Source organism: Microcaecilia unicolor, chromosome 4 (genome assembly GCF_901765095.1).
Source record: "Microcaecilia unicolor chromosome 4, aMicUni1.1, whole genome shotgun sequence".
NCBI lineage: Eukaryota > Metazoa > Chordata > Amphibia > Gymnophiona > Siphonopidae > Microcaecilia > Microcaecilia unicolor.
In genome coordinates this window covers 286897419-286925226 of record NC_044034.1, presented here as the reverse complement: position 1 = coordinate 286925226, position 27808 = coordinate 286897419, and the positions used below count along the sequence as shown (strand labels likewise).

The window sequence follows — 27808 nt, the reverse complement described above, 5'->3', positions numbered from 1 at the left end:
CTGCAGGCTAGAGCCGACCAAAACAAAACTCGCTTGAGGAAAAGATCCCAACTTCCCTATCCTGAGGATCACGGAGGGCCGTTCCTCCATCAACCGGGATAGCCGTAGCTATAATACTGCGTCACTACTGCATCTACCGTGGGAGCCTTAAAGGAATCCCTATCGTCCCTGAGGCGAAGGGATAAACCCTGCCATTGCCTTTGCCACCTACACGGGCAAATCCCATCCTGACAACTCATCTCCCGGAGATCCTTGTTCATAGGGAAGGATCACGCTGACGCTGACTGCCCCTCACCAACGGATCCTGGACAGTTTCCCCCAAAGCCACCTCAGGACCAAACTGAAGGGTGGACGACACCTGATCTATGAGTTCTGACAGCTCATCTCTATGGAAAATCCGCACTACTGAAGGATCCTCTCCAGGAATCCAACAATCCTGCTCCTGAGAGCCGTCAATTCCATCTGACTCCCCCAGATCACTAAGCGCAGCTTCTGCAGCTACAGGAGAAAAACATGCCTGTCCTCTGACCACTCTAACCGTGGTCTCTCAGCCAAGACGGAAATAGCCCCCTCTTCCAATTGGGGGGGGGGGAGGGGGGGGGTCCCGATCTCCAGGCCTGATACCGCGTCCAGACAAAATCTGGAGGAAAGCCCACCATTCCTGGACCGTCATTAGGCCCTTTTGTGCCAAAAACGGAGGCCGCAGGCCCAAAACCAGCCGGCTCCACGGGCCGCGTCAGACTCAAGATGGCGGCTGTTCCCGCCGAAACTGTTCCCGCTGACAGCGGCCCTGCCTACGCTCCCGCTGACCCGGAGACTCCCGACACCATCGATCCCTCCGCGGTCAAGTCGGGGGGTGCCGCAGCCACCTTTATAGGTGCACCGCAAAGCTACACTGAGCGCCTGGCGCCTCTACCCCTCGCCACGAGCACGCGCGACATCGGAGGAGCTGGGCCGCCATAAACCACGAGGGAAGGGAAAAGCTGTTCTGCAAACGCGCCAAACCAAAAACTCACTCACACTGCAAAAGCACTGGAGAAAGCGCTGCTCTCTCGTTCCAGCAAGGAATCAAAACCCCCGTTCGGTCCGCTGAAAATAAAGAAATAAATGCCCTTAAAGGCACAGTACTCCAACTCTGGCAGCTGGAAATTGTAAGGCACTCAAGGCTACAATACTGAGAAAGCAGCCGAGGCACAAAGCTGCCAAGCAAAACGAAATAGAATAACTGACCTTAAAGGCACAGTACTCTAATTCTGGCATCTGGAAATTGTAAGGCACTCAAGGCTACAATACTGAGAAAGCAGCCGAGGCACAAAGCTGGCAAGCAAAATGAAATAGAATAACTGACCTTAAAGGCATCTTACTCTAACTCTGGCATCTGGAAATTGTAAGGCACTCAAGGCTACAATACTGAGAAAGCAGCCGAGGCACAAAGCTGCCAAGCAAAACGAAATAGAATAACTGACCTTAAAGGCACAGTACTCTAATTCTGGCATCTGGAAATTGTAAGGCACTCAAGGCTACAATACTGAGAAAGCAGCCGAGGCACAAAGCTGGCAAGCAAAATGAAATAGAATAACTGACCTTAAAGGCATCTTACTCTAACTCTGGCATCTGGAAATTGTAAGGCACTCAAGGCTACAATACTGAGAAAGCAGCCGAGGCACAAAGCTGCCAAGCAAACAGAAATAGAGAGCAGCACAGGGGGAGGGACCCAAACATGGGTGTAACACCCCAGGGGGAAAAACTGGGCCCCACCAGACCCAGGGCCCCAAAGCACTTTTTTTTTTTTTTTTTTTACACACACACGTACAGGGTACTGCAACAGAATAAAGTTTGGAAGGAAAAAATCCTACGACCCAATGACAAACTACCTCACCAGATTATTGGAGACTGCACAGGCTGTCAACTGCTACCTCTGCTGAGACTGAGAAAATACTGGCTAGTGGAGGTTCTGCACAGGTTATATATACAGGCTTCAAAAGCTTAGTGTTTTCTCAGTCTCCCTCTGCTGGTAGGAGGACATAACCCACGCGTCTTGACCGGTCTGGAGGGTCGCTGAGGAAACAGGCATTATGGAGCAGCAGAATAAACTCTGGGGAGGGGGGGGGGGCAAGGTCAGAAGACCCTACCCCGGAGAAGCTCTCAGAGCGGCTTACATCTGTGTAAGGACCTTCAAAGCAGTGCCGCGGAAAGGCGCCATTGGCAGCGCTGCTCCCAAATCGTGCTGCTATAAAATGGCTGCCGGATCACTTTCAGCCCAATGAGGATATCAATAGAAATCAAACAAAATAAAACATGGAAAAGAAAATAAGATGATACCTTTTTTATTGGACATAACTTAATACATTTCTTGATTAGCTTTCGAAGGTTGCCCTTCTTCGTCAGATCGGAAATAAGCAAATGTGCTAGCTGACAGTGTATATAAGTGAAAACATTCAAGCATTACTATGACAGTCTGACAGGGTGGGAGGATGGGGGTGGGCAGAAGGTATGCATGGGGACATCAAAGCATATCATTGATATTCTAACAGGATGGGTGTGGATAGGTGAGGGGTGGGGTGATCAACAGAGACATGCAGCTTTATGGTTTATAATGGGCTAGGAACCCCAGATCCTTGTTAAGTCCTTTCTGTTGGGTGTTAAAATATTCAATCATTCTGACTTCAAAGGTCTTACGTTCTTGTATGGTTTTAAAGTTACCTTTCAGTATTCTTACTGTGAAATCACTGGTACAGTGTCCTGGTTCTGTGAAGTGCTTTATTTTGTTTGATTTCTATTGATAACCTTAAGAGTGGACTAACACGGCTACCACACAGCCCAATGAGGAGAATGCGCCCACATCTCTCTGTGCGGGAAATTAATGAGGCCTCCCCAAACACAGCCCCCTCTGCCAGAGGAGAGCCTGCACAGCCATGGACACTGTCCCAACCAGCAGGAGCAATGTTACTTCAGCAGCCATCACAAAGAAAATGAAAGTAAAACCGCAACTGACCCGAAGTTGAAAGAAAATTTAAAGAAACATTCACCCCGGGATAAGGTTACTATACATCCAGTTTTACACGGACATGTCCTCTTTTTGAGGACACGGCTGGGCAATCAGGCAGGCTGGCAGGCGGGCCTAGTGGTGTCCTATCCTCCCCTCCCCTTTCCTTACTGTACTGCCCTGGTGGTCTAGTGACTTCTTCAGGGGGCTCTTTCCTACCTGGAGCAGCTGCAGACTGTCTCTTGCTGCCTCTGGTCCCGGTGCCGATTCAACTCCCGGTGCCGATTCAAAATGGCCGCCGAGAGTTGAATCGGCGGCCTCGTGAGACTTCTGCAGAAGTCTTGCAAGGTCACTCTCAGCGCGGCAGCCATTTTGAATCAGCACCAATACGGGAGGGAGCAAGAAGTCTGCAGCCACTCCGGGCAGGAAAGAGGGAGCTCTTTCCTGCCCCAAATAGGTCACTAGACCACCAGGGCACTACAGTAAGGTAAGGGGAGGGGAGGATAGGACACCCTTAGGGGGTGTGATGGCGGGCGGGGTGTGCGAAAGGGGTGGGGTGGTATGTGACAGGGGGCAGAGTGGGGTGTGGCACGGCAGGGGTGTGATGGGGCTGGGCATGTGTCCTCTTTTTGGGGGGAGCAAATATGGTAACCCTACCACAGGAAAGCCAGCCATCGGGAGTCCTGCCTGTTGAACTCAGTGCTGCTAGAAGCATACTCACACCCTCTCCACTACTAAGCCCTTTATACTGGTCCAAACCAGTATCTCTCCTGCAGCCAAGGCTGTGGGTTTTAAAGAATTATGGCCCAATTATTTTCAGTAAGGAAGGAGAATGGATGAAGGGTTGGAGAGGGGAGAAGGGTGGGGGAGGGACCTGGTATCACCAGGTGTATCCCCTAAAGCTGGCACCGCTCAGCCGCGCACCCCAAAGCTCCACTGAACTGAGAGATCCAGAACAGGAGCCAACATCAGATGAGACCAGGAGCTTGTGAGAGACTGTCCATTACCTGCTGGAGACAGAGAATACTGACTGACCAAGGAGCATTCTGTCCTATAAGACAGTTCAGTTCAGCGCTTTCTATCTCCACCTGCTGGTAGATGGTCACTCACAACCCACAAGTCTCTGGTATCATGTGCTGCTGACGCTAAGGAACAGATGACATTTCCCATGAACTTGTACATGAATGTGCATCTTTTTTGATAGAAGAAATATGTCCTAGCTGGAGTACATCTTAAGACGTTGGGGATGAGTTTAGTTTGGTGGAGGGCCCATGTTTACTTGGTTTGATTGTCACATTGGTACCACCTTCATGGCATTCACTCCAAAACCTTCAACCTTCTCTAAATATGAACCTTCATTAGTTTTGTTGTCCCCTTCCCTGCCCAGTAACCTTTTTTCTCACCACTCACATTCTCCCACTCCAATTCCCTGCTCTCCCTCCCTCACACCATTGTTTAGCCATCTCTCTTTTCCTCTATTTTATTTTCCCTGACCCCTCTCTTTACTCTCAGTTCACCTTTCTTCCCACCTCTTTGCTGTTATGTCTGGAAGGTTGTGCTTCCTCTTAGCATAGTCCTTGTCCTGCTGGGATTTCAAAGCGCTTTAGCATCCTGGCATAGTCGCAAGGTGTATTCTTGCTCTAAACGCTCTAGCAGCTGCTGCTGTTGGCGTTCCAATACTTCAATTCATGGTCATAATACTGCTTCTTCCCCTGTAAGGACAGAGAAAGATATATAGAGAGAGGGACCATAAGATGATGATGATAGAAGGCAGGAGAATAGGGACTGTGAGCTAGGATCGGAAGGTACAGAAGGACAGTGATATGTGGATAGAAGAAGGGGTTAGTAAGATGGGAGAGACAGAGCAAAGGGGAGTGAAACAGGAAGTGGAAGTTGCAAAGAGTAGATAAGGGGATGAGAAAAATGCTGATGAAATAAGGTGAGAGAGTCAGTGAGGGAAGGAGAGAGAGAAGGTGGAGAGATTAGAGAGAGAAACAGTGATAGGAGAGCAGAGGGTAGGAAGAGGTCCAGTGAGTCATGAGATAACAGAGAGACAGATGAGGGAAGAACCAAGATGGCAGATAAGATGGAGGAAGAATAAAATGGGTTGTAGTGGGGCATGGAGAGGGATAAGAGGAGGGAAGGACAGAGAAAGGCCAAGTGAAATGGAAAAAGGTAGAGGGAGAACATTTAAGGGATTGGGAAAGCAAAGAGAAGGAGAGGCCAGAGACAGGGACAGTAACAGCAAGGAGCTAAGAGACAGTGACAGTGCCAGAGAAAAGTTCAAGGACATAACTCAGAGCCATCAGTTATAAAGTGCTGCTCCAAAACTTCTCTGCTGTAAGATTAGAGACATAGGTTAAAAGTCCCCATAACTGAAAAAGACAAAAAAACATACCACAAATTACCTGCCTCACAGAAGCATATAATCATCAAAATTATGTAAAGGCTGAAGTTTTATGTTGTGGGACTTCAGCCTATACAAAGGGGAACGTCTTGAGAATCGTGACATCAACATTTCTCTTTCATATACTACTACTACTACTACTTAACATTTCTAAAGCGCTACTAGGGTTACGCAGCGCTGTACAATTTACATAGAGGGACAGTCCCTGCTCAAAGAGCTTACAATCTAGAAGACAAGTGAACGGTCCAAATTGGGGCAGTTGGATTACTGAACGGTAAGAGTTAGGTGCCGAACGCAGCAATGAAGAGGTGGGTTTTAAGCAAAGACTTGAAGATGGGCAGGGAGGGGGCTTGGCGTATGGGCTCAGGAAGTTTGTTCCAAGCATAGGGTGAGGCGAGGCAGAATGAGCGGAGCCTGGAGTTGGCGGTGGTGGAGAAGGGTACTGAGAGGAGGGATTTGTCCTGTGAATATATAGGCTGGTAAAGTTAAATGTGAACATATAAGGTGGGGTGTACCAGATATACAGTATTTAATTTTTACATAGCACTCTGGCTAGGTCAGGGCATGCTATAGTAAGATATAAATCAGCACAGAGGTATGTGGTACATGAAGTTGGACTGGTTGTAAGTCAGGCTGGATATGGAAGTTGCACCTTAACCATCAAAAGGGAGTTTATTCCACTGAAAAGAGACAATATGAAAAAGAACATGGACAACATAGAGAAAAGGATGCAATCAGAGTATGAAGGACAGGAGAGAAGAAAGGGAGTCAGATTGCTCTTGATGTTAATTGTTAACAGCTTAAATAATAAATTTGCAAGGAAACCAGTGAAATGGGTGAAAGAAGAGTGGTATGGGAGTTGATGGAATAGATGGCTTCCTGGTTAATTCATTTTATAGAGAAAAAATAGAAAATAAAAACTTTTAGTACACAATTAGATAAAACAGGTGAGATTTTAAAGACCTTGCAAAATAAGCTGTAATTAGCGATAGTCCGTAGGGAAACTGGAATAGAGTTCCAAACTTTAGGACCCTGGAAGAAGAAAGAATGTTCCCAAACTGATTCTAGCTTCAGGTTGTTTACAATAAGTATATCTAAAGTTAAAGTTAATTTTTTTTCAGCTCCTCAATTGTCCCCTAATCCCTAAAGGCTGTAACAAATGGCCTACCATAATCAAATTCTGCCCATATACACTTTTATTGTAGTAAACATGCCAATTTAAATTTTTTTTTTAATTCTTTATTTATCCTTTTAAACATTTTTACAAGCATTTATACTTGAACAAGAAAAACAGATTAATTTAGTTTACAAAAGTAAATTTTTACAAGAGGTAAAAGAAAAAACATCTTATCTTAGACCACCATAACGGGGGGAGTATGCCGATAACTCAGGAGAAGAGAATTTAAAGAAATAATAAAGTAGGCTTAACGGAATTACCACTGTTCATCTTCCTTTTCCTTAGGATTAATACTAATTGGCTTCAACAGCTTTCATAATATTTTTTGGTGCGATAAATTGTTTCAAATGATCCGGTACAAAGAAAACATATTTTACATCCATATATTTTATAATGCATTTACACGGATAGTTTAAATTAAAGGACACCCCCAATGTCAAAACAGCAGGTCGTAGCTGCAAAAATTCCTTCCTTTTTATTTGTGTGACTTTAGTGACGTCTGGGAAAACCCAGATTTTTCCCCCATAAAAAGGGTTTTGCAAGTTTCTTAAAGCCAGTTTTCTCACCAGCTCCAAGTCCTGTTGAAACACAAATGATACCAAAAGGGTTTGCCTGTCAGATATAGAAGTCAAAGAGGTTTCCAACAATTCTGAAACATTTAAGTCAGTTTGCGGCATTTGTAACTCATCGTTAGTTTTTTTTGAAGGTAAATAATACATTTTATTCAAAGGTGGAATATTATCAGAGGTAAATTTTAAATTTTCCACCAAATATCTTTTAAAAATATCCATAGGAGAATACACTGATATCTTAGGAAAATTTAACAATCGAAGATTTAATCTTCGATTCAAGTTTTCAAAGTATTCAAGCCTATTATGAATTAGTGTATTGTCCTGAATCAGCTTGACTGTTGTTTCTTTAATTTTGGTGGAATCGATATTCAAAAGATTTATTTGCCCGTTGACCTCCATTTTCATTGTAGTAAATGCAGTATTTAAAGTCTGTACCTTTTCAGTCAGCAAATCAATCTTGCTAGTTGAAGTCCTCATAGTATTATCCAAACGCTGGAGCACCTCCCATATCGTCTCCAGCGTTACCTTTGCAGTTGAGGCCTTAGATGTTGTTGGTCTCTCCTGCAGAGCATTTATGCCCTCTGGCTCCGATGGCAGGGAAGCCCCGGCAAACAAACCGACTTTCTGGCCCAACGGTGGAACGCTTGCTCCGACTTCCGGTATCAACTGTCCACCCTCGAAGTCGAGCGTCGCCGGTTGCAAAGGTGGACAAAGAGTTGGAGGAGACAACGACGTGTCTATACCCAAGATTTCGGCGTCTCCTTTCGCTGAAGTATCAGCAGGACCTCCAATCTGCTGAACAGTGGAATGTCGCATCAGGAACTGGTCAATCTTCTGCTGGTCGGGCGTTGATGTTAGCACCGACTGAGCCGCCGGTCTAACGGTCCCTTTTCTCTTGGTGTGTGGCATCATACAGGTATGAAGAATAAAAATCTTTAAAAGGAAAAGCCCCAAGAGTAATTTCGATCTCCAGCAGCGTTAGGCTAGTCACCGATGCAGACAGATGGTGCCGCCGCCATCTTGCTCCGCCCCCTCTCCAATTTTAAATTTAATTAGTGCATCTATTCTTCCTTAGCGTATGCAGCAGATGAATCCAAGAAATGGTGGGTTGTGTCCATCTACCAGCAGGTGGAGATAGAGATTACAAAGCTGAAGGCAGTGATACCAGACGGCCAGCTCCTCCTTCACCTCAGTACATCTCTATCTCCAGCAGGTGGTGGACGGCGCTTCAGCAGCTCTTGGATTTGTCTGTTGGGGATACTCCTGAGTCCTGTGGGCCAGTTGAGTTTAAGGGTGTCTGGCAAATGGTGCCAACGTTGGGGGCATACTCAGTCTTCTGGGTCCCTGCTTCACCCTTTCCCCCCTTGCCTCCAGGTCTTTAGCCTTCCTCACCAGTATTAAAAAAAACCAAACAAACAAACAAACAAACAAACAAACAAACCAAGAGAGCTCCTTTGCCTTCATTTGGTGTTAAAAAAAAAAAAAACAGAAGAAACAGAAGATTTCTGACAGGACCGGGCAGTACAGGGTTTCCCTGTCTTAGTGCTGTGCTTTCAGTCTGTTTGCTGGTTGGGCAGCAGGCTGCTGCATCTGTGGGACTCTCCTTCTCCTCTGGAGACACCTGCTGTTCGGTGAGTCCCTGCCTTTCTCTTTTTGGTGTGGGGGTACCGTGCTTTAATGTGGGCAACGCTGGCATTTGAATGCTGTTCCCGCTGCGGTAGCAGATGCTCCGCAGCGGGACTCTGTGTGGTGGCGTTTTTGAATGCTGGTGAGGGAAGTGCTGAAGTTCCTCTTCCCCGAGCAGCTTTTTCCCACATTAAAATGGCGGGAACGTGCGCCCTTTTGCTGGCACGGCCCTCTCGTTTATCCTGATATCAGCTCTGATCCTTTCCCGCCCTGCGGCCTTGATGTGGGCAGGGAGGAGGGGCGGCTTCTCCTAAAGGACCTTGTGTTCCATTAGAGACTGCTGGTACAGGGGATTCCCCTTTATTTTCTCCAGTCTTTGGTTTCTACCAAAATCACTGTTGAGTCAGAAACTGTTTGCATGTAGCTGGGGCAGTGGCACAAATTCTTCTCAAACTGCCCCCACTATGCAAGGGAAGAACAGAACTACTTTAAGCTGTTTTTATATTGTCTGAGCAGGATCTCCTCCGCTCTGGGACCCTTAATTTGAACCTTTCTTCTTTAGAAAGCTTGGCCTCAGTTGCTCTTTTCATGATTGGGGGAGTTTTTATGCCCTTCTCGGGCAGATGGGTTCTAGATGGCTGTTTTCCAGAAGGAATCTGATGGTCCTACGATGTGCCTTTTTTTTTTTTTTTTCAGGATGCACGTCAGCCACTGGGGGCTTCTCTGAGTCAGGGGATTTCTGACCCCCCCCCCCCCCCCCCCAAGTTCATTCTGCTGCTCTGTATGCCTATATGTTACAGAAGTCTGGTAGGGGAGCTAACAGTTCCTTTTTACTTCAGCCTTTGGAGTTTTCTGGCTTGTTCCCTGTCTCAGTCTCTTCAAATGGACCCTGCCCCGAAGAGAGGATGTTTTCTCTCCAGCTCAGCAGTAGGGTCCATTTCTCCCCTGTCTTCCTCTATTCAGAGGGAGTCTTTTCAGGGCAGTCCCTTTCTGCACAAAGGCAGCAAGAATCACCTGAGCTGGAAAGCCATATTTGCCTAAGTGGGTGCATTGATGGCAGCAGGCTCTTAGGCCTGGCTGTTTGTGGTGAGTTAAGATTTTCTTATAGTTCCTGCATTGGCTGAAGGCTGTTCCTGGTGTGGGAAACAGTTAGGGTTACCATACGTCCGGATTTCCCCGGACATGTCCTCTTTTTGAGGGCATGTCCGGGGCGTCCGGCGGATTTTGCCCCCGCCCACGTTTGTCCGGATTTCTGGACAAACGTGGGCGCGGGTGCGGGCAGGCGCATGCGTGCGGTGGGCGTGTGGGCGGGCGATCGGCGCGTGGTCTCCCGTCCCCTCCCCTCCCTTACCATGTTCCCTGGTGGTCTAGTGACGTCTTCGGGGCAGGAAAGAGCCCCCTCTTTCCTGCCCGGAGCGCTGCCTCCCCTGTCTATCATCCTTCTCGGTCTGGCTGGGGATTCAAAATGGCCGCCGAGAGTTGAACTCTCGCGAGGCCGCTTCAACTCTCGGTGGCCATTTTGAATCCCCAGCCATACCGAGGAGGATGCAGCAGGCAAGGGCAGGCAGCGCTCCGGGCAGGAAAGAGGGGGCTCTTTCCTGCCCCGAAGAGAAGACGCTACTAGACCACCAGGGCTAGACAGTAAGTGAGGGGGGGTATGTGATGGGGGGGAGGGGACTATGTGACGGGGGGGGGGGGGGAATAGGGGCGGAACCCGGACCTGAAGGGGGCGTGGCAGGGGCGGGGCATGAGGCAGGGCGGGGGCGGGGTAGGGGGGCGTGACATGTGTCCTCTTTTTCAGAGGACACAAAATGGTAACCCTAGAAACAGTGAACAGCATTGGAGCAAGGCTCCTTGTATGTTGGGCCTTATTTTAGTGTTTTTATTTACAGACTTTTCTGTCCCCTCAGTTTTTCTCTGAGGGCAATTGCTTGAACAGCTTGGAAGTTTCCCTCCTTCCTTTGTGGAACTCTTTTTATACTGGCAGTACAGGCATTGCCTATGAGCACACCACCCTGAGTGTGCCTCATCTCTGATCTTGGAAGCTCAGCACAGGGTTGGGCCTGGCTGGTTTCTACTTGAATAGGAGACTGCCTGGGAATACCAGGTGCAGTAGGTTTTCTTTTTTTTTTTTTTTCTGCACCTTTTGCTCCTTTACAAGTGGGAGTTTCTAGGCTTGGTGCCTTTGGCTCCATCTTTCTGTGGGAAATGTTTATATTGTTATTTTCTGGGGCTAGTGCTCTGGTTTCCACGGTAACCATGGAACCTCAGTCCTGTTATGGTGGGGGCATTTGCTCCGGGTGCAGTAGCTTCAGCAAAATAGTTTTATTTTTCTGGAAGATGGTTGGCTTTCAGCCTGAAGGTCACAGGTTTAAGGTTGGTTTGTGCAGCAAGCATATTAGAAGCAGGGGCGTATCTGCGTGGGGCCACAGGGGCCTGGGCCCCTGCAGATTTCGCCCTGGCCCCCCTCCCCGCCATCAACCCTCCCCCGCTGCTTACTTTTGCTGGTGGGGGGCTCCAACCCCCGCCAGCCGAGGTCCGACCCGAAGTCTTCATATTTCGTCTTCCTCCGACTCCTCCGTGGCCATGCTGTAAGTAACGCTGCTGATTCGTTGAATCCAGACTGCGGGTCGGACCTCGGCTGGCGGGGGTTGGGGCCCCCCCGCCAGCAAAGGTAAGCAGCGGGGGAGGGTTGACGGCGGCGGGGGGGGGGGGAGAGTGGCGACGGCGGCGGGAGGGGGGAGGGAGACAAAAATGTGCCCCCTCTCTCTGGCTTTGGCCCCCCCTACCGCCGGATTCCAGATACGCCCCTGATTAGAAGCTGTGGCTCTCGGCTCCTTTTCAATGGGGCATATTTTACTTCCCTCTCTCATATTGCTTGCATGGACAAGCAGTTCTATCCATAGCTGGGACACTTTACACTATGCTACAGTGCCAAAGGTTGGCTGTGGTTGTTTTCCACAGCAGCTCTGATCTTCTAGTTTTGCTCTCTAACACTGATCAAACTATTGCATTCCAGTTCCAGCTTCCACTGTATTTGCAGCACCTCTAGCTAGCTACTTGTTGCAGTGTCTCTAAAGCTTTTACTGCATTTTTGCACTTTTTCTTTATATTGGACAGCTAGCTATATTCAGAGCTACTTCAATTTAGCCTGCACTCCAATTTTCCCTGCACTTCTTCCTTAGGAAGAGTTTCTTTTCTTTCCTCTTTGGCCCCCCTCATCTGCAGTTTCTCTGTTTGGCTGTTCTGAGCCCTCATGTTCAGTTCCAGGCTTTGCCTGTCGACATGGCTATGGCTCCATTCACCTTTTCCTAGGTTTGGGAGTTTTCTGGCATTCTCTTTAAGGACAGCATCAGAGTGCACCTCACTCTAGACGAAGTTCGAGAGTTTATCTTCCCGTGTCTTCTCGGAATTCTTGAGCTGGGTGGTCACCCTTCAAATGAGCCACCTCGTCCCATTCCAGAGTTGGAGGTAATGTTCTTAATTGGTTTAGAGGCTTCCTGACCACGAGGTCATACCAAGTAATATCTAACATGATCACATCAGCCCCATGGATACCTGAATGAGGAGTCCCTCAAGGATCTCCCCTCTTGCCGACCCTCTTCAACCTAATGATGACACCCTTGGCCAAGTTACTATCCAATCAGAACCTCAATCCATACATATACGCAGATGACGTCACGATCTACATCCCATTCAAACATGATCTAAAGGAAATCACCAATGACATCAACAATAGCTTCCAAATCATGCATTCATGGGCGGATGCATTCCAATTGAAACTTAATGCAGAAAAAATACAATGTCTCATACTTACTTCACAACATAACACAAGTAAATTCACCACTATAACCACACCAAACTTTTCCCTCCCTGTGTCAGACACCCTGAAAATTCTCGGAGTTACCATCGATCAAAATCTTACACTTGAAAGTCATGTAAAGACTACAACTAAGAAGATGTTCCACTCAATGTGGAAACTTAAGAGTAAAACCTTTCTTCCCAAGGGTCATCTTTCGCAACCTGGTACAATCAATGGTGCTAAGTCACCTTGACTACTGCAACGCACTCTATGCTGGCTGCAAAGAACAAATCATCAAAAAACTTCAAACAGCCCAGAACACTGCAGCCAGACTCATATTTGGAAAAACAAAATACGAAAGTGCAAAACTCCTAAGAGAAAAGCTACACTGGCTGCCACTTAAGGAACATATCACGTTCAAGATCTGCACATTAGTTCAAAAAATCATTCACGGAGATGCCCCGGCCTACATGCTAGACCTTGTCGACTTACCACCCAGGAATGCTAAACGGTCAGCCCGCACATTCCTTAATCTACACTTCCCAAGCTGTAAAAAACTGAAATACAGACTAACACACGCGTCCAGCTTTTCATACACGAGCACACAGATGTGGAATGCACTACCACGTAATTTAAAAACAATCTATGAACTAACTAACTTTCGTAAATCTTTGAAGACATATCTCTTCAACAAGCCATACCATAATGTTCAATAATTGTGACTGCAACACATCACCACTCTACCTCTATTTTGACTGGTTCCTTCTATGCCTGTCTGCTTATTTTTATCATGTCAACCTATTCTCTATGTAACACCAACTGTAACTTCAACTCTGAAATGGAGAATGCCATAACGGAACATTGTAAGCCACATTGAGCCTGCAAATAGGTGGGAAAATGTGGGATACAAATGCAACAAAGAAATAAATAAATAAATAGATAGATAAGATCCTATACAAATTGATACACAAGGTAGGGGAACAATATAGACAGCTGGAATTCAACAGCATGACTGAATAAGCATCTAACATCAGAGAAACAAATCATATAAGCAAATGAGTGCTTTAAGTGTGGAAATGGCCAGAAATGAAGCAAGAGTAAGTGGGAGGAGATGGTATAGAAGACAGCCCATTTAGTGCTATAAGTGGGGGAGTGGGGTGGTGTAGGAGATGATGAATACTATAAGTATGGAACTGGGTGGGGTAAAATGAAAACAGCATGGGAAATTGTGCTTTATTGGTACTGTGTTTTATCACACTTACAATCATCTCTGTCTCAATATGGCGGAACATGAGCTCCCGCTGGTGCTGCAACTTCTGATGCAGCTGTGTTTGTGCTCTGTGCTCTTCCTTCTGCAAGAGACGAAGTTCACGCAGCTCCTGACGCCTGTAACACAACACACAGAAGACATTAGACAGCCTCAGAATCTCCACAGTGCGTGACTGCACAGGCTGTGAGACAGTCCTATAATCCCCTTCCAAATAGGTTTTACATGCCCACATGTTTTTCAAACCTATACAATTAGTGTAATATATGGTAACATATATTAAATGGGTTTTTTTTTCCTGGGGCTCTGGGGGGAGGGGGGGCTGTTCCAGGGTTGTGGTGGATGCTGCTGGCTGGAAAAGGTTTAAAGTTAGTTTGGGAATTTTTAATGGAGTTAGCTGAAGAAAGTGTGAGATGTTTCTTAAATATGGTTTTATTTTTCAAGGAATAAACCATGATTAAGTGGGGATTGTACTATAAAATGTTCCTTGCTGTTTTGGGTACAAGTCAGGTTAAAATTGACTTTGAAACTCTCTGTGTAGGAAGTTTTGCAGTAACTTCTATGGGGGTTGGGACAGCCAAGATTCTAAACAGTTAAGAACAAAAAACCTGTCTTTCTCTGACAAGCTGATTGGTTGAGTGATGTCAGATGTTCCTTTAGTGGGGGTGAGTTGCAGTAGGGAGACTGCTGGGCAGATAGAGAAGGGAAGTCTGGGAAAGAAAAACGTATGGTGTGTCTGTGTAAAGTAAGAGGATTAAAAGTATATTTTATGAGTTTAACGTGAAATGTGACATTGAAAAAGGGTACTTTGATATTGAAAGTGAGTGAAGGTGAGCCTTGGTACTGAGGATGAGATGATTTGAGTTTAAAAGTGAGTACTTAAATAAACAGACTGCCTTCCTAATGGTTGTATTGCTGAATACATGTGGGGCAAACTGGTGTGATTCAGGTGAGTGAGAGCTGTACTAATAGAACGCTGTGAGAAATTTTAAACCAAATTTAGTTGTTTTGGAGTGAAACAGAGGTATGTCCCTGCATGCAGTGAATGTAATGGTTAAGTTCTAAGGGAATTTAAGGTCATGGAAGGTGGAATGAGAGTCTGTATGCAAGGGTACTGAGAGGGCACATGGCTGCCTACCCTGTAAGATTGGGAGGACTGTGCTTATTGTCTCTGTGGAAGGTGTGTTTTGTGTTCATGTTCATTGCAGAACAAGGTTTGTCAGGTGGCAGATTAAGCCCTGCTTTTGTATGAGTACTGTATTCTCCAGATTGATCTGATAGCTGTGCAGGGAAATGTTATGTTTATATGTGAAGTCTGTGAGATAGAATGTTGAATCACCATTTGAATATGGAATGTGTTACTGTGTGAGATCCCTGAATGGAGTGTAAAAGCTTCCAGCCGCCTTATAGAATAGGGAATTAACAGTGAGAAATAGGTTTTGAAGTGAGTACTCCTGTAACTTATTTTATTTCAATTAGAGAGTGTGGCCACAGTATTGAGAACTGATTAATTGTCACCAGAGTGGAGTCCGTTCCTAAACAAGCCCAGGGAGTTTTAAGGTTTTGCATCCGGTTATTTTCCTTATAAGTGAGGTTTAGGGAGAAGAGATTGGTGAATTATCCTCTGCCAGATTTCCAGCTGAGCTCCAACGCAAGAAAGAAATCACCAAACCAATTCAAACACAGCTAAGTGACATTGGCAAAGGGTGTGGAAAGACATATAGTTTTTTTTTTGTTTACAACATTTTAAGGGAAAACTAAAGAACAGAACAACATCAAATATAAAAAAAATCCATGTTTTCCTGACTTGCATAAGTGTTCTGGGTTCAAGTGAGATACCTGCAGGAACATCCATAATACCTATAAAGACTCAAATTCTGACATCAATAGCAAGGAAAGAATATTAAAACAAATACCTGATTTTGATAAAAAGACAATTTATTTATCTGAAAAGGTTCTTTTCTGCCTTTTTAGGTGATTTTGTTGAAAGAAACAGAAAAAGTTAAGGGTATACATGTAAACTACAATTGAATGTTGAATATGTTATTGCAGTTCTATTAAGCCCACACTAATTGTGAATTGAGTTATTTGAATGAAAATTTGTTTGCATTTGTATTCAATAAAGAAAAAGATAATTTGCAAATCTGGAGGTGCGGTTATTCCAGTTCAGAAACAAATCCTAAATTTAGCTTCTTTTCCTCCTTTATTATTTGAGAGTAAAGGACGAGGTTAGTTTATTTGTTCCACTCCCTCAGCTGTGAGTGTGTGTTCCCTGGATATTCGCCACGACTACAACAATCAGGTATCTGGGAGCACATCACTACAGTCCAGCCGAGAGGGGTGGTAACATTAGACATAGATGAAAACTCTTAAAAAGTCTCAGCAATAGGGCAGGGATACGCAGGCTTCCTGCCAGTCAGTGAGCCATACAAAAGTGCCCCTCAGAGGGGCAATGTTCCCAACCCCTTAACCAGCAAGAAAGCGAATGCTACATACCTGTAGAAGGTATTCTCCGAGGACAGCAGGCTGATTGTTCTCACTGATGGGTGACGTCCACGGCAGCCCCTCCAATCAGAAACTTCACTAGCAAAGGCCTTTGCTAGTCCTCGCGCGCTCATGCGCACCGCGCATGCGCGGCCGTCTTCCCGCCCGAACCGGCTCGTGTTCGTCAGTCCCATATGTAGCAAAACAAAGCAAGGGAAGACACAACTCCAAAGGGGAGGTGGGCGGGTTTGTGAGAACAATCAGCCTGCTGTCCTCGGAGAATACCTTCTACAGGTATGTAGCATTCGCTTTCTCCGAGGACAAGCAGGCTGCTTGTTCTCACTGATGGGGTATCCCTAGCCCCCAGGCTCACTCAAAACAACAACCATGGTCAATGGGCCTCGCAACGGCGAGGACATAACTGAGATTGACCTAAAAAATTTACCAACTAACTGAGAGTGCAGCCTGGAACAGAACAAACAGGGCCCTCGGGGGGTGGAGTTGGATCCTAAAGCCCAAACAGGTTCTGAAGAACTGACTGCCCAAACCGACTGTCGCGTCGGGTATCCTGCTGCAGGCAGTAATGAGATGTGAATGTGTGGACAGATGACCACGTCGCAGCTTTGCAAATTTCTTCAATAGAGGCTGACTTCAAGTGGGCTACCGTCGCAGCCATGGCTCTAACATTATGAGCCGTGACATGACCCTCAAGAGCCAGCCCCGCCTGGGCGTAAGTGAAGGAAATGCAATCTGCTAGCCAATTGGATATGGTGCGTTTCCCCACAGCCACTCCCCTCCTATTGGGATCAAAAGAAACAAACAATTGGGCGGACTGTCTGTTGGGCTGTGTCCGCTCCAGATAGAAGGCCAATGCTCTCTTGCAGTCCAATGTGTGCAGCTGACGTTCAGCAGGGCAGGAATGAGGACGAGGAAAGAATGTTGGCAAGACAATTGACTGGTTCAGATGGAACTCCGACACGACCTTTGGCAAGAACTTAGGGTGAGTGCGGAGGACTACTCTGTTGTGATGAAATTTGGTGTAAGGGGCCTGGGCTACCAGGGCCTGAAGCTCACTGACTCTACGAGCTGAAGTAACTGCCACCAAAAAAATGACCTTCCAGGTCAAGTACTTCAGATGGCAGGAGTTCAGTGGCTCAAAAGGAGGTTTCATCAGCTGGGTGAGAACGACATTGAGATCCCATGACACTGTAGGAGGCTTGACAGGGGGCTTTGACAAAAGCAAACCTCTCATGAAGCGAACAACTAAAGGCTGTCCTGAGATCGGCTTACCTTCCACACGGTAATGGTATGCACTGATCGCACTAAGGTGAACCCTTACAGAGTTGGTCTTGAGACCAGACTCAGACAAGTGCAGAAGGTATTCAAGCAGGGTCTGTGTAGGACAAGAGCGAGGATCTAGGGCCTTGCTGTCACACCAGACGGCAAACCTCCTCCATAGAAAGAAGTAACTCCTCTTAGTGGAATCTTTCCTGGAAGCAAGCAAGACGCGGGAGACACCCTCTGACAGACCCAAAGAGGCAAAGTCTACGCTCTCAACATCCAGGCCGTGAGAGCCAGGGACCGGAGGCTGGGATGCAGAAGCGCCCCTTCGTCCTGTGTGATGAGGGTCGGAAAACACTCCAATCTCTGGACAACTCCAGAAGAAGAGGGAACCAGATCTGACGCGGCCAAAAAGGAGCAATCAGAATCATGGTGCCTCGATCTTGCTTGAGTTTCAACAAAGTCTTCCCCACCAGAGGTATGGGAGGATAAGCATACAGCAGACCCTCCCCCCAATCCAGGAGGAAGGCATCCGATGCCAATCTGCCGTGGGCCTGAAGCCTGGAGCAGAACTGAGGGACTTTGTGGTTGGCTCGAGATGCGAAGCGGTCTACCAAGGGGGTGCCCCACACCTGGAAGATCTGTCGCACTACCCTGGAATTGAGCGACCACTCGTGAGGTTGCATAATCCTGCTCAACCTGTCGGCCAGACTGTTGTTTACGCCTGCCAGATATGTGGCTTGGAGCACCATGCCGTGACGGCGAGCCCAGAGCCACATGCTGACGGCTTCCTGACACAGGGGGCGAGATCCAGTGCCCCCCTGCTTGTTGACGTAGTACATGGCAACCTGGTTGTCTGTCTGAATATGGATAATTTGGTGGGACAGCCGATCTCTGAAAGCCTTCAGAGCGTTCCAGATCGCTCGCAACTCCAGAAGATTGATCTGCAGATCGCGTTCCTGGAGGGACCAGCTTCCTTGGGTGTGAAGCCCATCGACATGAGCTCCCCACCCCAGGAGAGACGCATCCGTGGTCAGCACTTTTTGAGGCTGAGGAATTTGGAAGGGACGTCCCAGAGTCAGATTGGACCAAATCGTCCACCAATACAGGGATTCGAGAAAACTCGTGGACAGGTGGATCACGTCTTCTAGATCCCCAGCAGCCTGGAACCACTGGGAAGCTAGGGTCCATTGAGCAGATCTCATGTGAAGGCGGGCCATGGGAGTCACATGGACTGTGGAGGCCATGTGGCCTAGCAATCTCAACATCTGCCGAGCTGTGATCTGCTGGGACGCTCGCACCCGCGAGACGAGGGACAACAAGTTGTTGGCTCTCGTCTCTGGGAGATAGGCGTGAGCTGTCCGAGAATCCAGCAGAGCTCCTATGAATTCGAGTCTCTGCACTGGGAGAAGATGGGACTTTGGATAATTTATCACAAACCCCAGTAGCTCCAGGAGGCGAATAGTCATCTGCATGGACTGCAGGGCTCCTGCCTCGGATGTGTTCTTCACCAGCCAATCGTCGAGATATGGGAACACGTGCACCCCCAGCCTGCGAAGCGCCGCTGCTACTACAGCCAAGCACTTTGTGAACACCCTGGGCGCAGAGGCGAGCCCAAAGGGTAGCACACAGTACTGGAAGTGACGTGTGCCCAGCTGAAATCGCAGATACTGTCTGTGAGCTGGCAGTATCGGGATATGTGTGTAGGCATCCTTCAAGTTCAGAGAGCATAGCCAATCGTTTTCCTGAATCATGGGAAGGAGGGTGCCCAGGGAAAGCATCCTGAACTTTTCTTTGACCAGATATTTGTTCAGGGCCCTTAGGTCTAGGATGGGACGCATCCCCCCTGTTTTCTTTTCCACAAGGAAGTACCTGGAATAGAATCCCAGCCCTTCTTGCCTGGATGGCACGGGCTCGACCGCATTGGCGCTGAGAAGGGCGGAGAGTTCCTCTGCAAGTACCTGCTTGTGCTGGAAGCTGTAAGACTGAGCTCCCGGAGGACAATTTGGAGGTTTTGAGGCCAAATTGAGGGTGTATCCTTGCCGGACTATTTGGAGAACCCACTGATCGGAGGTTATGAGAGGCCACCTTTGGTGAAAAGCTTTCAACCTCCCTCCGACTGGCAGGTCGCCCGGCACTGACACTTGGATGTCGGCTATGCTCTGCTGGAGCCAGTCAAAAGCTCGTCCCTTGCTTTTGCTGGGGAGCCGAGGGGCCTTGCTGAGGCGCACGCTGCTGACGAGAGCGAGCGCGCTGGGGCTTAGCCTGGGCCGCAGGCTGTCGAGAAGGAGGATTGTACCTACGCTTGTCAGAAGAGTAGGGAACAGTCTTCCTTCCCCCAAAAAATCTTCTACCTGTAGAGGTAGAGGCTGAAGGCTGCCGGCGGGAGAACTTGGTCGAATGCGGTGTCCCGCTGGTGGAGCTGCTCTACCACCTGTTCGACTTTTTCTCCAAAAATATTATCCGCACGGCAAGGCGAGTCCGCAAACCGCTGCTGGATTCTATTCTCCAGGTCGGAGGCACGCAGCCATGAGAGTCTGCGCATCACCACACCTTGAGCAGCGGCCCTGGACGCAACATCAAAGGTGTCATACACCCCTCTGGCCAGGAATTTTCTGCACGCCTTCAGCTGCCTGACCACCTCCTGAAAAGGCTTGGCTTGCTCAGGGGGGAGCGCATCAACCAAGCCCGCCAACTGCCGCACATTGTTCCGCATGTGTATGCTCGTGTAGAGCTGGTAGGACTAAATTTTGGCCACGAGCATAAAAGAATGGTAGGCCTTCCTCCCAAAGGAGTCTAAGGTTCTAGAGTCCTTGCCCGGGGGCGCCGAAGCATGCTCCCTAGAACTCTTAGCCTTCTTTAGGGCCAGATCCACAACTCCAGAATCATGAGGCAACTGAGTGCGCATCAGATCTGGGTCCCCATGGATCCGGTACTGGGACTCGATCTTCTTGGGAATTTGGGGATTAGTTAAAGGCTTGGTCCAGTTCGCCAGCAATGTCTTTTTTAGGACATGGTGCATGGGTACAGTGGACGCTTCCTTAGGTGGAGAAGGATAGTCCAGGAGCTCAAACATTTCAGCCCTGGGCTCGTCCTCCACAACCACCGGGAAGGGGATGGCCGTAGACATCTCCCGGACAAAGGAAGCAAAAGACAGACTCTCGGGAGGAGAAAGCTGTCTCTCAGGAGAGGGAGTGGGATCGGAAGGAAGACCTTCAGACTCCTCGTCAGAGAAATATCTGGGATCTTCTTCCTCTTCCCACGAGGCCTCACCCTCGGTGTCAGACACAAGTTCACGGACCTGTGTCTGCAACCGTGCCCGACTCGACTCTGTGGAGCCACGTCCACGATGGGGGCGTCGAGAGGTAGACTCCCTCGCCCGCATCGGCGAAGCTCCCTCCGCCGACGTAGTCGGGGAGCCTTCCTGGGAGGCGACGGCAGCCGGTACCGCATGCGGCACCGACGCCGGAGACCTCACCTCGGGCGATGGGCCAGCCGGCGCCACGCTCGACGGTACCGGTGGCGCAAGCACCGCCGGTACCGGAGGGGTAGGGCGCAACAGCTCTCCCAGAATCTCTGGGAGAACGGCCCGGAGGCTCTCGTTCAGAGCGGCTGCAGAGAAAGGCATGGAGGTCGATGCAGGCGTCGACGTCAGAACCTGTTCCGGGCGTGGAGGCTGTTCCGGGCTGTCCAGAGTGGAGCGCATCGACACCTCCTGAACAGAGGCTGAGCGGTCCTCTCGGTGCCGATGCCTGGTGGGTGCCGACTCCCTCGGCGACCCAGAGCTCTCGGTGCCGACCCGGGAAGGAGACCGATGACGATGCTTCTTCGATTTCTTGGAACGAAGCATGTCACCGGAGCTTCCCGGCACCGACGAGGAGGACGTAGAATCCAGTCGTCGCTTCCTCGGGGCCGAGGCCGAAGGAGGTCGGTCTCGGGGGGGCTGTACCGCAGGAGCCCTCAGGGTAGGGGGAGACCCACCCGAAGGCTCACCGCCACCAGCAGGGGAATGGACAGCCCTCACCTGCACTCCAGACGAAGCACCACCGTCCGATGACATCAGCAGACGAGGTCCCGGTACCACCGACGTCGATGCAGCTATCCGATGTCTCGGCGCCGATGCAGAGGGCCGATGCCTCGATGCACTCGATGCACTGGCGGCCGAGGATGAAGCTCTGGACGCTGAAGACGTCGATGCACTCGATACCCCCGGTGCCGATGCCGACGAAGAGCCCGAGAACAAAACGTTCCACTGGGCCAATCTCGCTACCTGAGTCCGCTTTTGCAAAAGGGAACACAGACTACAGGCCTGCGGGCGGTGCCCAGCCCCCAAGCACTGAAGACATGACGCGTGCCTGTCAGTGAGCGAGATGACCCGGGCGCACTGGGTGCACTTCTTGAAGCCGCTGGTAGACTTCGATGTCATGGGCGGAAAAATCACGCCAGCGAGATCAAAAGTCTAAATGGTGGAAAAGGCACCGAAAAAACAAGGGGAAGAAAACTTTGACCCGAGGCCTAAAAGCGGCCTACCCCGACGACGAAAGAAAACTTACCGGGGCGAAAGCTGAAAATAGCGGGGGAAGAAAAGACCAAGAGTCTTTTCCCACACAGAAAGGATTAGAATTTTTCTTTTTCTTTTTCGAAAAACACACGAACGAACGCGCGAGGTCGACTTTGCGGGGCCCGACACGGCGAAACACGACCGTACCGAGCGCGGACAAAAGAAGACTGACGAACACGAGCCGGTTCGGGCGGGAAGACGGCTGCGCATGCGCGGTGCGCATGAGCGCGCGAGGACTAGCAAAGGCTTTTGCTAGTGAAGTTTCCGATTGGAGGGGCTGCCGTGGACGTCACCCATCAGTGAGAACAAGCAGCCTGCTTGTCCTCTGAGAATTCCATGAACCACCTGGATATGCCTTCTGGGGTTGTGATGCCATAGAAGCACACACTAGTGAAAAAATGGTAGATCAAATAATTAAAGTAAAAAAGGGGAAAAAGCAAAAAAAAAATCATTAACATGCATAAACCATTATGGATGTTTAACAACAATTATGATGATTATTCACTGACACAAGCATTCCCCTGAAACGCTGCATGGACTGAAAGATTTTTTATTGTTTTGTCACTCCAGTTTCCTGATAAAATGTCCTCAGACAAAATGTCATGGATAAAAGGTCATGATGACAAAATGTCATGGGAGAAATTATCAGAAATTAAGAAGGATAACAAACTGGGGAACACAATATTAATGGATGATTTCAATTATCCTGATACTGACTAGATAAGTGTAACATAAGGGCATGCTAGGGAAGTAAAGTTCCTAGATGAAATCAAGGACTGCTTTATGGAGCAGCTGGTTCAGGAACCAAGAGGGGGAACAATTCTAGATTTAGTCCTTAGTGGAGCGTATGATCTGGTGAAGGGGGTATTGGTGCTGGGGCCACTTGATAACAGTGATCATAACATGATCAGATTTGATGTAATCTCTGAAGTGCGTACACACAGGAAATCCAATACATTACCATTTAACTTTCAAAAAGGAGACTATGATATAATAAGAAAAAAAAAAAACTTAGAGGAACAGCTGCAAAGGTCAAAAATTTACATCAGGTATAGATGTTATTCAAAAATACTATCCTGGAAGCCCAGACCAGACATGTTACATGTATTTAAAAAGGTGGAAGAAGACCAAATCTGTAAGCAAATCTTTCTCATGAATATTCATTGTGGATATCCTGAAAACCTGACTGGATGGGGTGCCTCCAGGACCAGGTTTGGGAACCACTGTTATCATGCCTTTGTATCGCTCCATGGTGTGACCACACCTCAAATACTGTGTGCAATTCTGGTCACATCTCAAAAAAGATATCTAACTATATAAATGACAAGTGACCGACTCACCCGCAAATGCGCAGTAGAGACTTCCCTCTCTGTCCCGCCCTCGCGTCAAGACGTGATGATGTCAGAGGGCGGAACAGAGAGAGAAACGGATGCTGACGCTGGAGCCTGGAGACGAAGCAACATCGCCGGCACACCAACCTCCACACCCCCATCCCCCACCCCCCTCCGTATCTGGCCCCCTGCACTGACATGACAGCGCCTCTCACCTCCGTGTGGAAGCGCTGCAGGCAGCAGCAGAGAGGTGGGGTGGTGGGGCCCTCTTTGGGACATTGCTACCACCTACCCAGCTTTCAAGAGTTTTGGCCGGGAGAAGTTTTCAATTGGCAGGGAATCCCCACCCCGCTGGTCCACTATGTCATCTGTTTGACCATGACTGTTTAAGGACCCAGAAGCTGGTCAGGCCTCAGCCCTGCTGATCTAGTTACAAAAACATAAAAGAACTTAGAGTACTTCCCTAACTGGTTCAAAGAGAAAAAGCTACACTCCTTAGTATAAGAGCTTCTTCTGGACCAAATCCCCCAACCCCTTCCTGGGTCTGTCTATCATGAAAAACCCACACATTCAGTACAAGAATCTCTGTCCTGAATCCCTCACTTCAATCTCTCTGAAGCACCTCATCAGTATGAGTGTCCCCTCAATCCATCTCCTCCCTCCACAACTCCTTGTTATCAGTATACAAGGCCACCTCTGTATACTCTTCCTCTTCCCTCCCCTGTCTTCCCATGTCCTTAGTATTTTTCTCCTGAATTCTTCTTTATCACCTCTTCCCCACCATTGTAGGTAAAAGACTCTCCTACATTCCCCTCCTCCCCCATTGAATTTTCATCTCTCCATCCTCCTCTTTCCCCCTTTTTGACAGCAAAGTAAAACTCTCTCTCTGAATCCTACTCCTCAACCATGTAACATTATCTCCCAGAATCATCCTCTTCTTTCTCCTCTTGTCCTTGGTATAGGAATTACTCCCACCTTCCTATCCCCACACCCACCCTTTTCTTCTTTGTATAAGAGTATCTCACCTTGCTGTCCGAAGCTTGTCATCTTTCTTGTTGTCCTTGCTTACAATTTTTGAGGTTGTCACACTAATCTCTTTCCCATCCACCATGAATTTTCGCGTTATCTTCACTGTTCTTCTAATGGAAGCAAGTTCCTGAGTCAAAAAGCAGAGAAGCATGATATAAATCCAAGCTATTGGGTACTGCTAGACTGAGGAAAGCCCACAAGCAGTCTATGTACATAGACCTTCATTATCAAGGGGGTTGACTCACCGCCGACAGAGTTATTTCCAGATATTCAAAGCCAAGACCTGTGCGGGCTTCAGCTTTGAATATCCAGTTAATTTTAAGCCAGCTAACACATAGCTGCTTAAGTCATGTGAGAGTGCAGGTGAAAGGGGATCCAGGAAGCCACGAAGAAAGGGGGTACAGGGAGCCGGGGAATCCCAACGGGGCAGATTTCATGTGCACAACACCCACATTCAGAAAGCTGGGCTACTGGAGGCAGAGAGGTTGGCTGGGTTAAGGAAGAAGGGGAGGAACTACCAGTCCCAGAATCCTTCTCTTCCCCACCCGGCTGTGCAAGAGTTAGGGGAGGAGATAGAAGATTGGGAAATGGTCTCTGAGGAAGGTGATGAGGGCCAGCTGGAGAGATTGGGGGCGGGGGAAGTTGAAGAGGAGGATAAAATGGAGATTACTGAAGGACTAGGGGAGGAACAGATGGAGATTGGAGCCCTGGCTCAAACCCAAAAAGCTGCTGTAAGAGGGTGGCTAGCTGTACCTTGGAGAGACTGGTGGACGACCGGATGAGAGAGGCTGAGGCACTGGGGGGAATCTCTACTAAAGAGGAAACAGGTGCAGCCTGTGGGAGAGAAAGAGAGCTGGGCACAATTGAAACCCCAGCTTGAACCAGGTGGGAATAAAGCTGTGTAACCGTGCTGTAAGAAGGTGCAAGAAAGACTGTGTAAACTGTTTCATACTAAAAAGGTCTGGGCTGCAACCTACCAAGCTATTTGGTTTTTCCCTCTGATAATGTACTGTTCCCTAAGTGAAGTAATCTGAGCTAAAGTGAAGTGAAGTTATATGGACTATTTTTGAACCTGAGTTTGAAGTTATATGGACTGTTTTTGAACCGGAATTTGACTGTGTTGAACCTGTATTGGGCTCTGGGCTGCTGGCCTAAACAACCTGGAGTGAAGGGTGTTTTGTTGATTTGAAGCAAGAAAATAAAAGCTCTTACTTATAAACATTGGGCTTTGAATGTGCCTCTGTGAAAGGAACGGAGGGAGGAGGAAGTCCTGGGAGTTCGCAGGGCCTGGAGCCAACGCTCAGAGGAGCCAGATTGCTGTGGAGTGAAGGCAACAGTCATGTGGAGGAAGAGGCAGCTAAGCAGGGTCGAGCCTGGCTGGGTCCTGGATGGCCGACCCAGCTACAGTCAATATTCATCACTTAAGTGGTCATGGGTTACTGCATAAAAACAGAGTAGACATTTATGTGGTCCCATTTATGTGCTAACCCTGGCCACTTAAGTGCTGAATATCAAAACTTAAGCAGCCAAGTGCTGACTCCACCCCCAGATTGCCCTCAACATAACCATCTTTGAGTTCGGTGCTAACCGCAATATTCAGCAGCACTTAGCCAATTAAGTGCCGCTGAATATTAGCGGCTAACCCCAGCCAAGTGATTTAACCACTCAGCAGCCAGCTAAATCGATTTGAATATCGTCCCCTTTGAGCCCAATATTCAAAATGATTTAACTGGGTAGAAGAGTCTCCTGCTCGGTTAAATTGTGCAGGCCAGTCTAACTGCTAATAGCATTTAAACTGGATAGTGCCGCCGAATACTGGCACTCACCAACGCAGCACTATCCGGTCCCTTATATGGTAGTGAAACCCTGCCCCGAGCATTCCAGGATGCACTGCGCAGGGCTGGGCGCCACCATTTTCAAGGCAGCACTGGAAGAGGAGGGAGTGTACTACTCCCTCCTCCACCACTAAGGTACAGGGAGGTCGGGAAGGGGGCCACTAGCCCACCAGGTTGGGGGGGGGGCTTGCGTTTGCAGCCCACTGGGCCACCAGAGGTGCTTTTTTGGAGTTTGAGGGTGGGTTAGGGGGACTGGAGATCCACCAGATCCACCAGATCTCCAGCCCCTGTGAACTTGTGTCAAGGGGGGGGGGGTCGGGGGGATTGGAGATCTGCCGGACCTCAAGCCCCAGTGCTCGCTTGGGGTGGGGGCTCAGGGCTCCTGCAGGGGGGGGGTTCCACTGGGAAAGATGGAAGGCTTGCTAGCATTCAAATGTAAGCTGGACAGGGCTCCCCATTCCTCCAAATGTTCCACAAACCATAACACCAGCTCCGAGCTGGTGTAGGATTTGCCACGGGCAGCGCACCAATGTTTGGTGCGCTGCCCGCTGATCATTAAGGAGGAATAATAAAATTCCTATTTAGCATGCATATGCAAGCTGCTTGCGGTCAGAGCCCGCGAGCGCATTGTTTCACATGCTCAGGGCTCTGATCATGGGGTGGTAGCAAACGTGGGTGCTATTATGGCACTAACAGCCTCCAGCACCCGCGTTTGCTTCTGAACATCGGCCCGTAAATATCTGGACCTAATTCTGCCTCCACCATAGTCAGAGCTGTCAAAAATGCTGACTGCTGTGGGCTGAATGTCAACCATTGGTTAGTAAATAAACTCAAAATAACATAGTAGATGAAAAAAAGGAAAATACCCATTGAACTATTCAGTCTGCCCAATTATTCACATATACACTGTAAGGATATATTATTTATTTATTGCACTTGTATCCCACATTTTCCCACGTATTTGCAGGCTCAATGTGGCTTACAAAGACCTGTTATGGCATAACCATTTCAGAGTACAAAAAATACAATTGGTGTTACAGAGATATTAGGATAACAAGAATAACAAGTCGATCTAATCAAGCAATTATAGCAAGAAGACAGTCATAATAAGGGAGGAGTGGTGATGTGTTGTGTTGTGTTACAACTGCCAACTACAGAATTTTGACTACTTGTTGAATATTGCTGCTTAACCGAGTTTATGTTTACTTCCTCATATTTAGTATAGAAATAAAGCCTCTTATACTGTAAAGAGAAGACTCTGTGGGAGATGATGGCCTGCTCAATATCCTGCTTCCAAAAGTGGCCAATCCGGGTCATAAATACCTGGCAGAAACCCAAATAGTAGCAACATTCCATGCTACAAAATCTTGACTAGTGTCGCTTTTTTCATAGCCTTTGCAGTACTGCACAAGAAGGCTTGTTCTTCAGGCTTTAACCTGTAAGGGAGGTC

The 27808-nt window shown here is 48.3% G+C and overlaps 1 protein-coding gene across 1 annotated transcript in view; it reads right to left on the bottom strand.

The window, feature by feature from the left end:
- LOC115469697 (STE20-like serine/threonine-protein kinase) overlaps positions 1–27808 on the bottom strand; it is a 233442-nt gene that overhangs the window by 114907 nt on the left and 90727 nt on the right. The window contains 4 exon segments of the mRNA XM_030202484.1: positions 4589–4671; positions 4674–4698; positions 13833–13956; positions 24520–24650. Of these exon segments, the coding sequence (XP_030058344.1) occupies positions 4589–4671; positions 4674–4698; positions 13833–13956; positions 24520–24650 (363 nt within the window).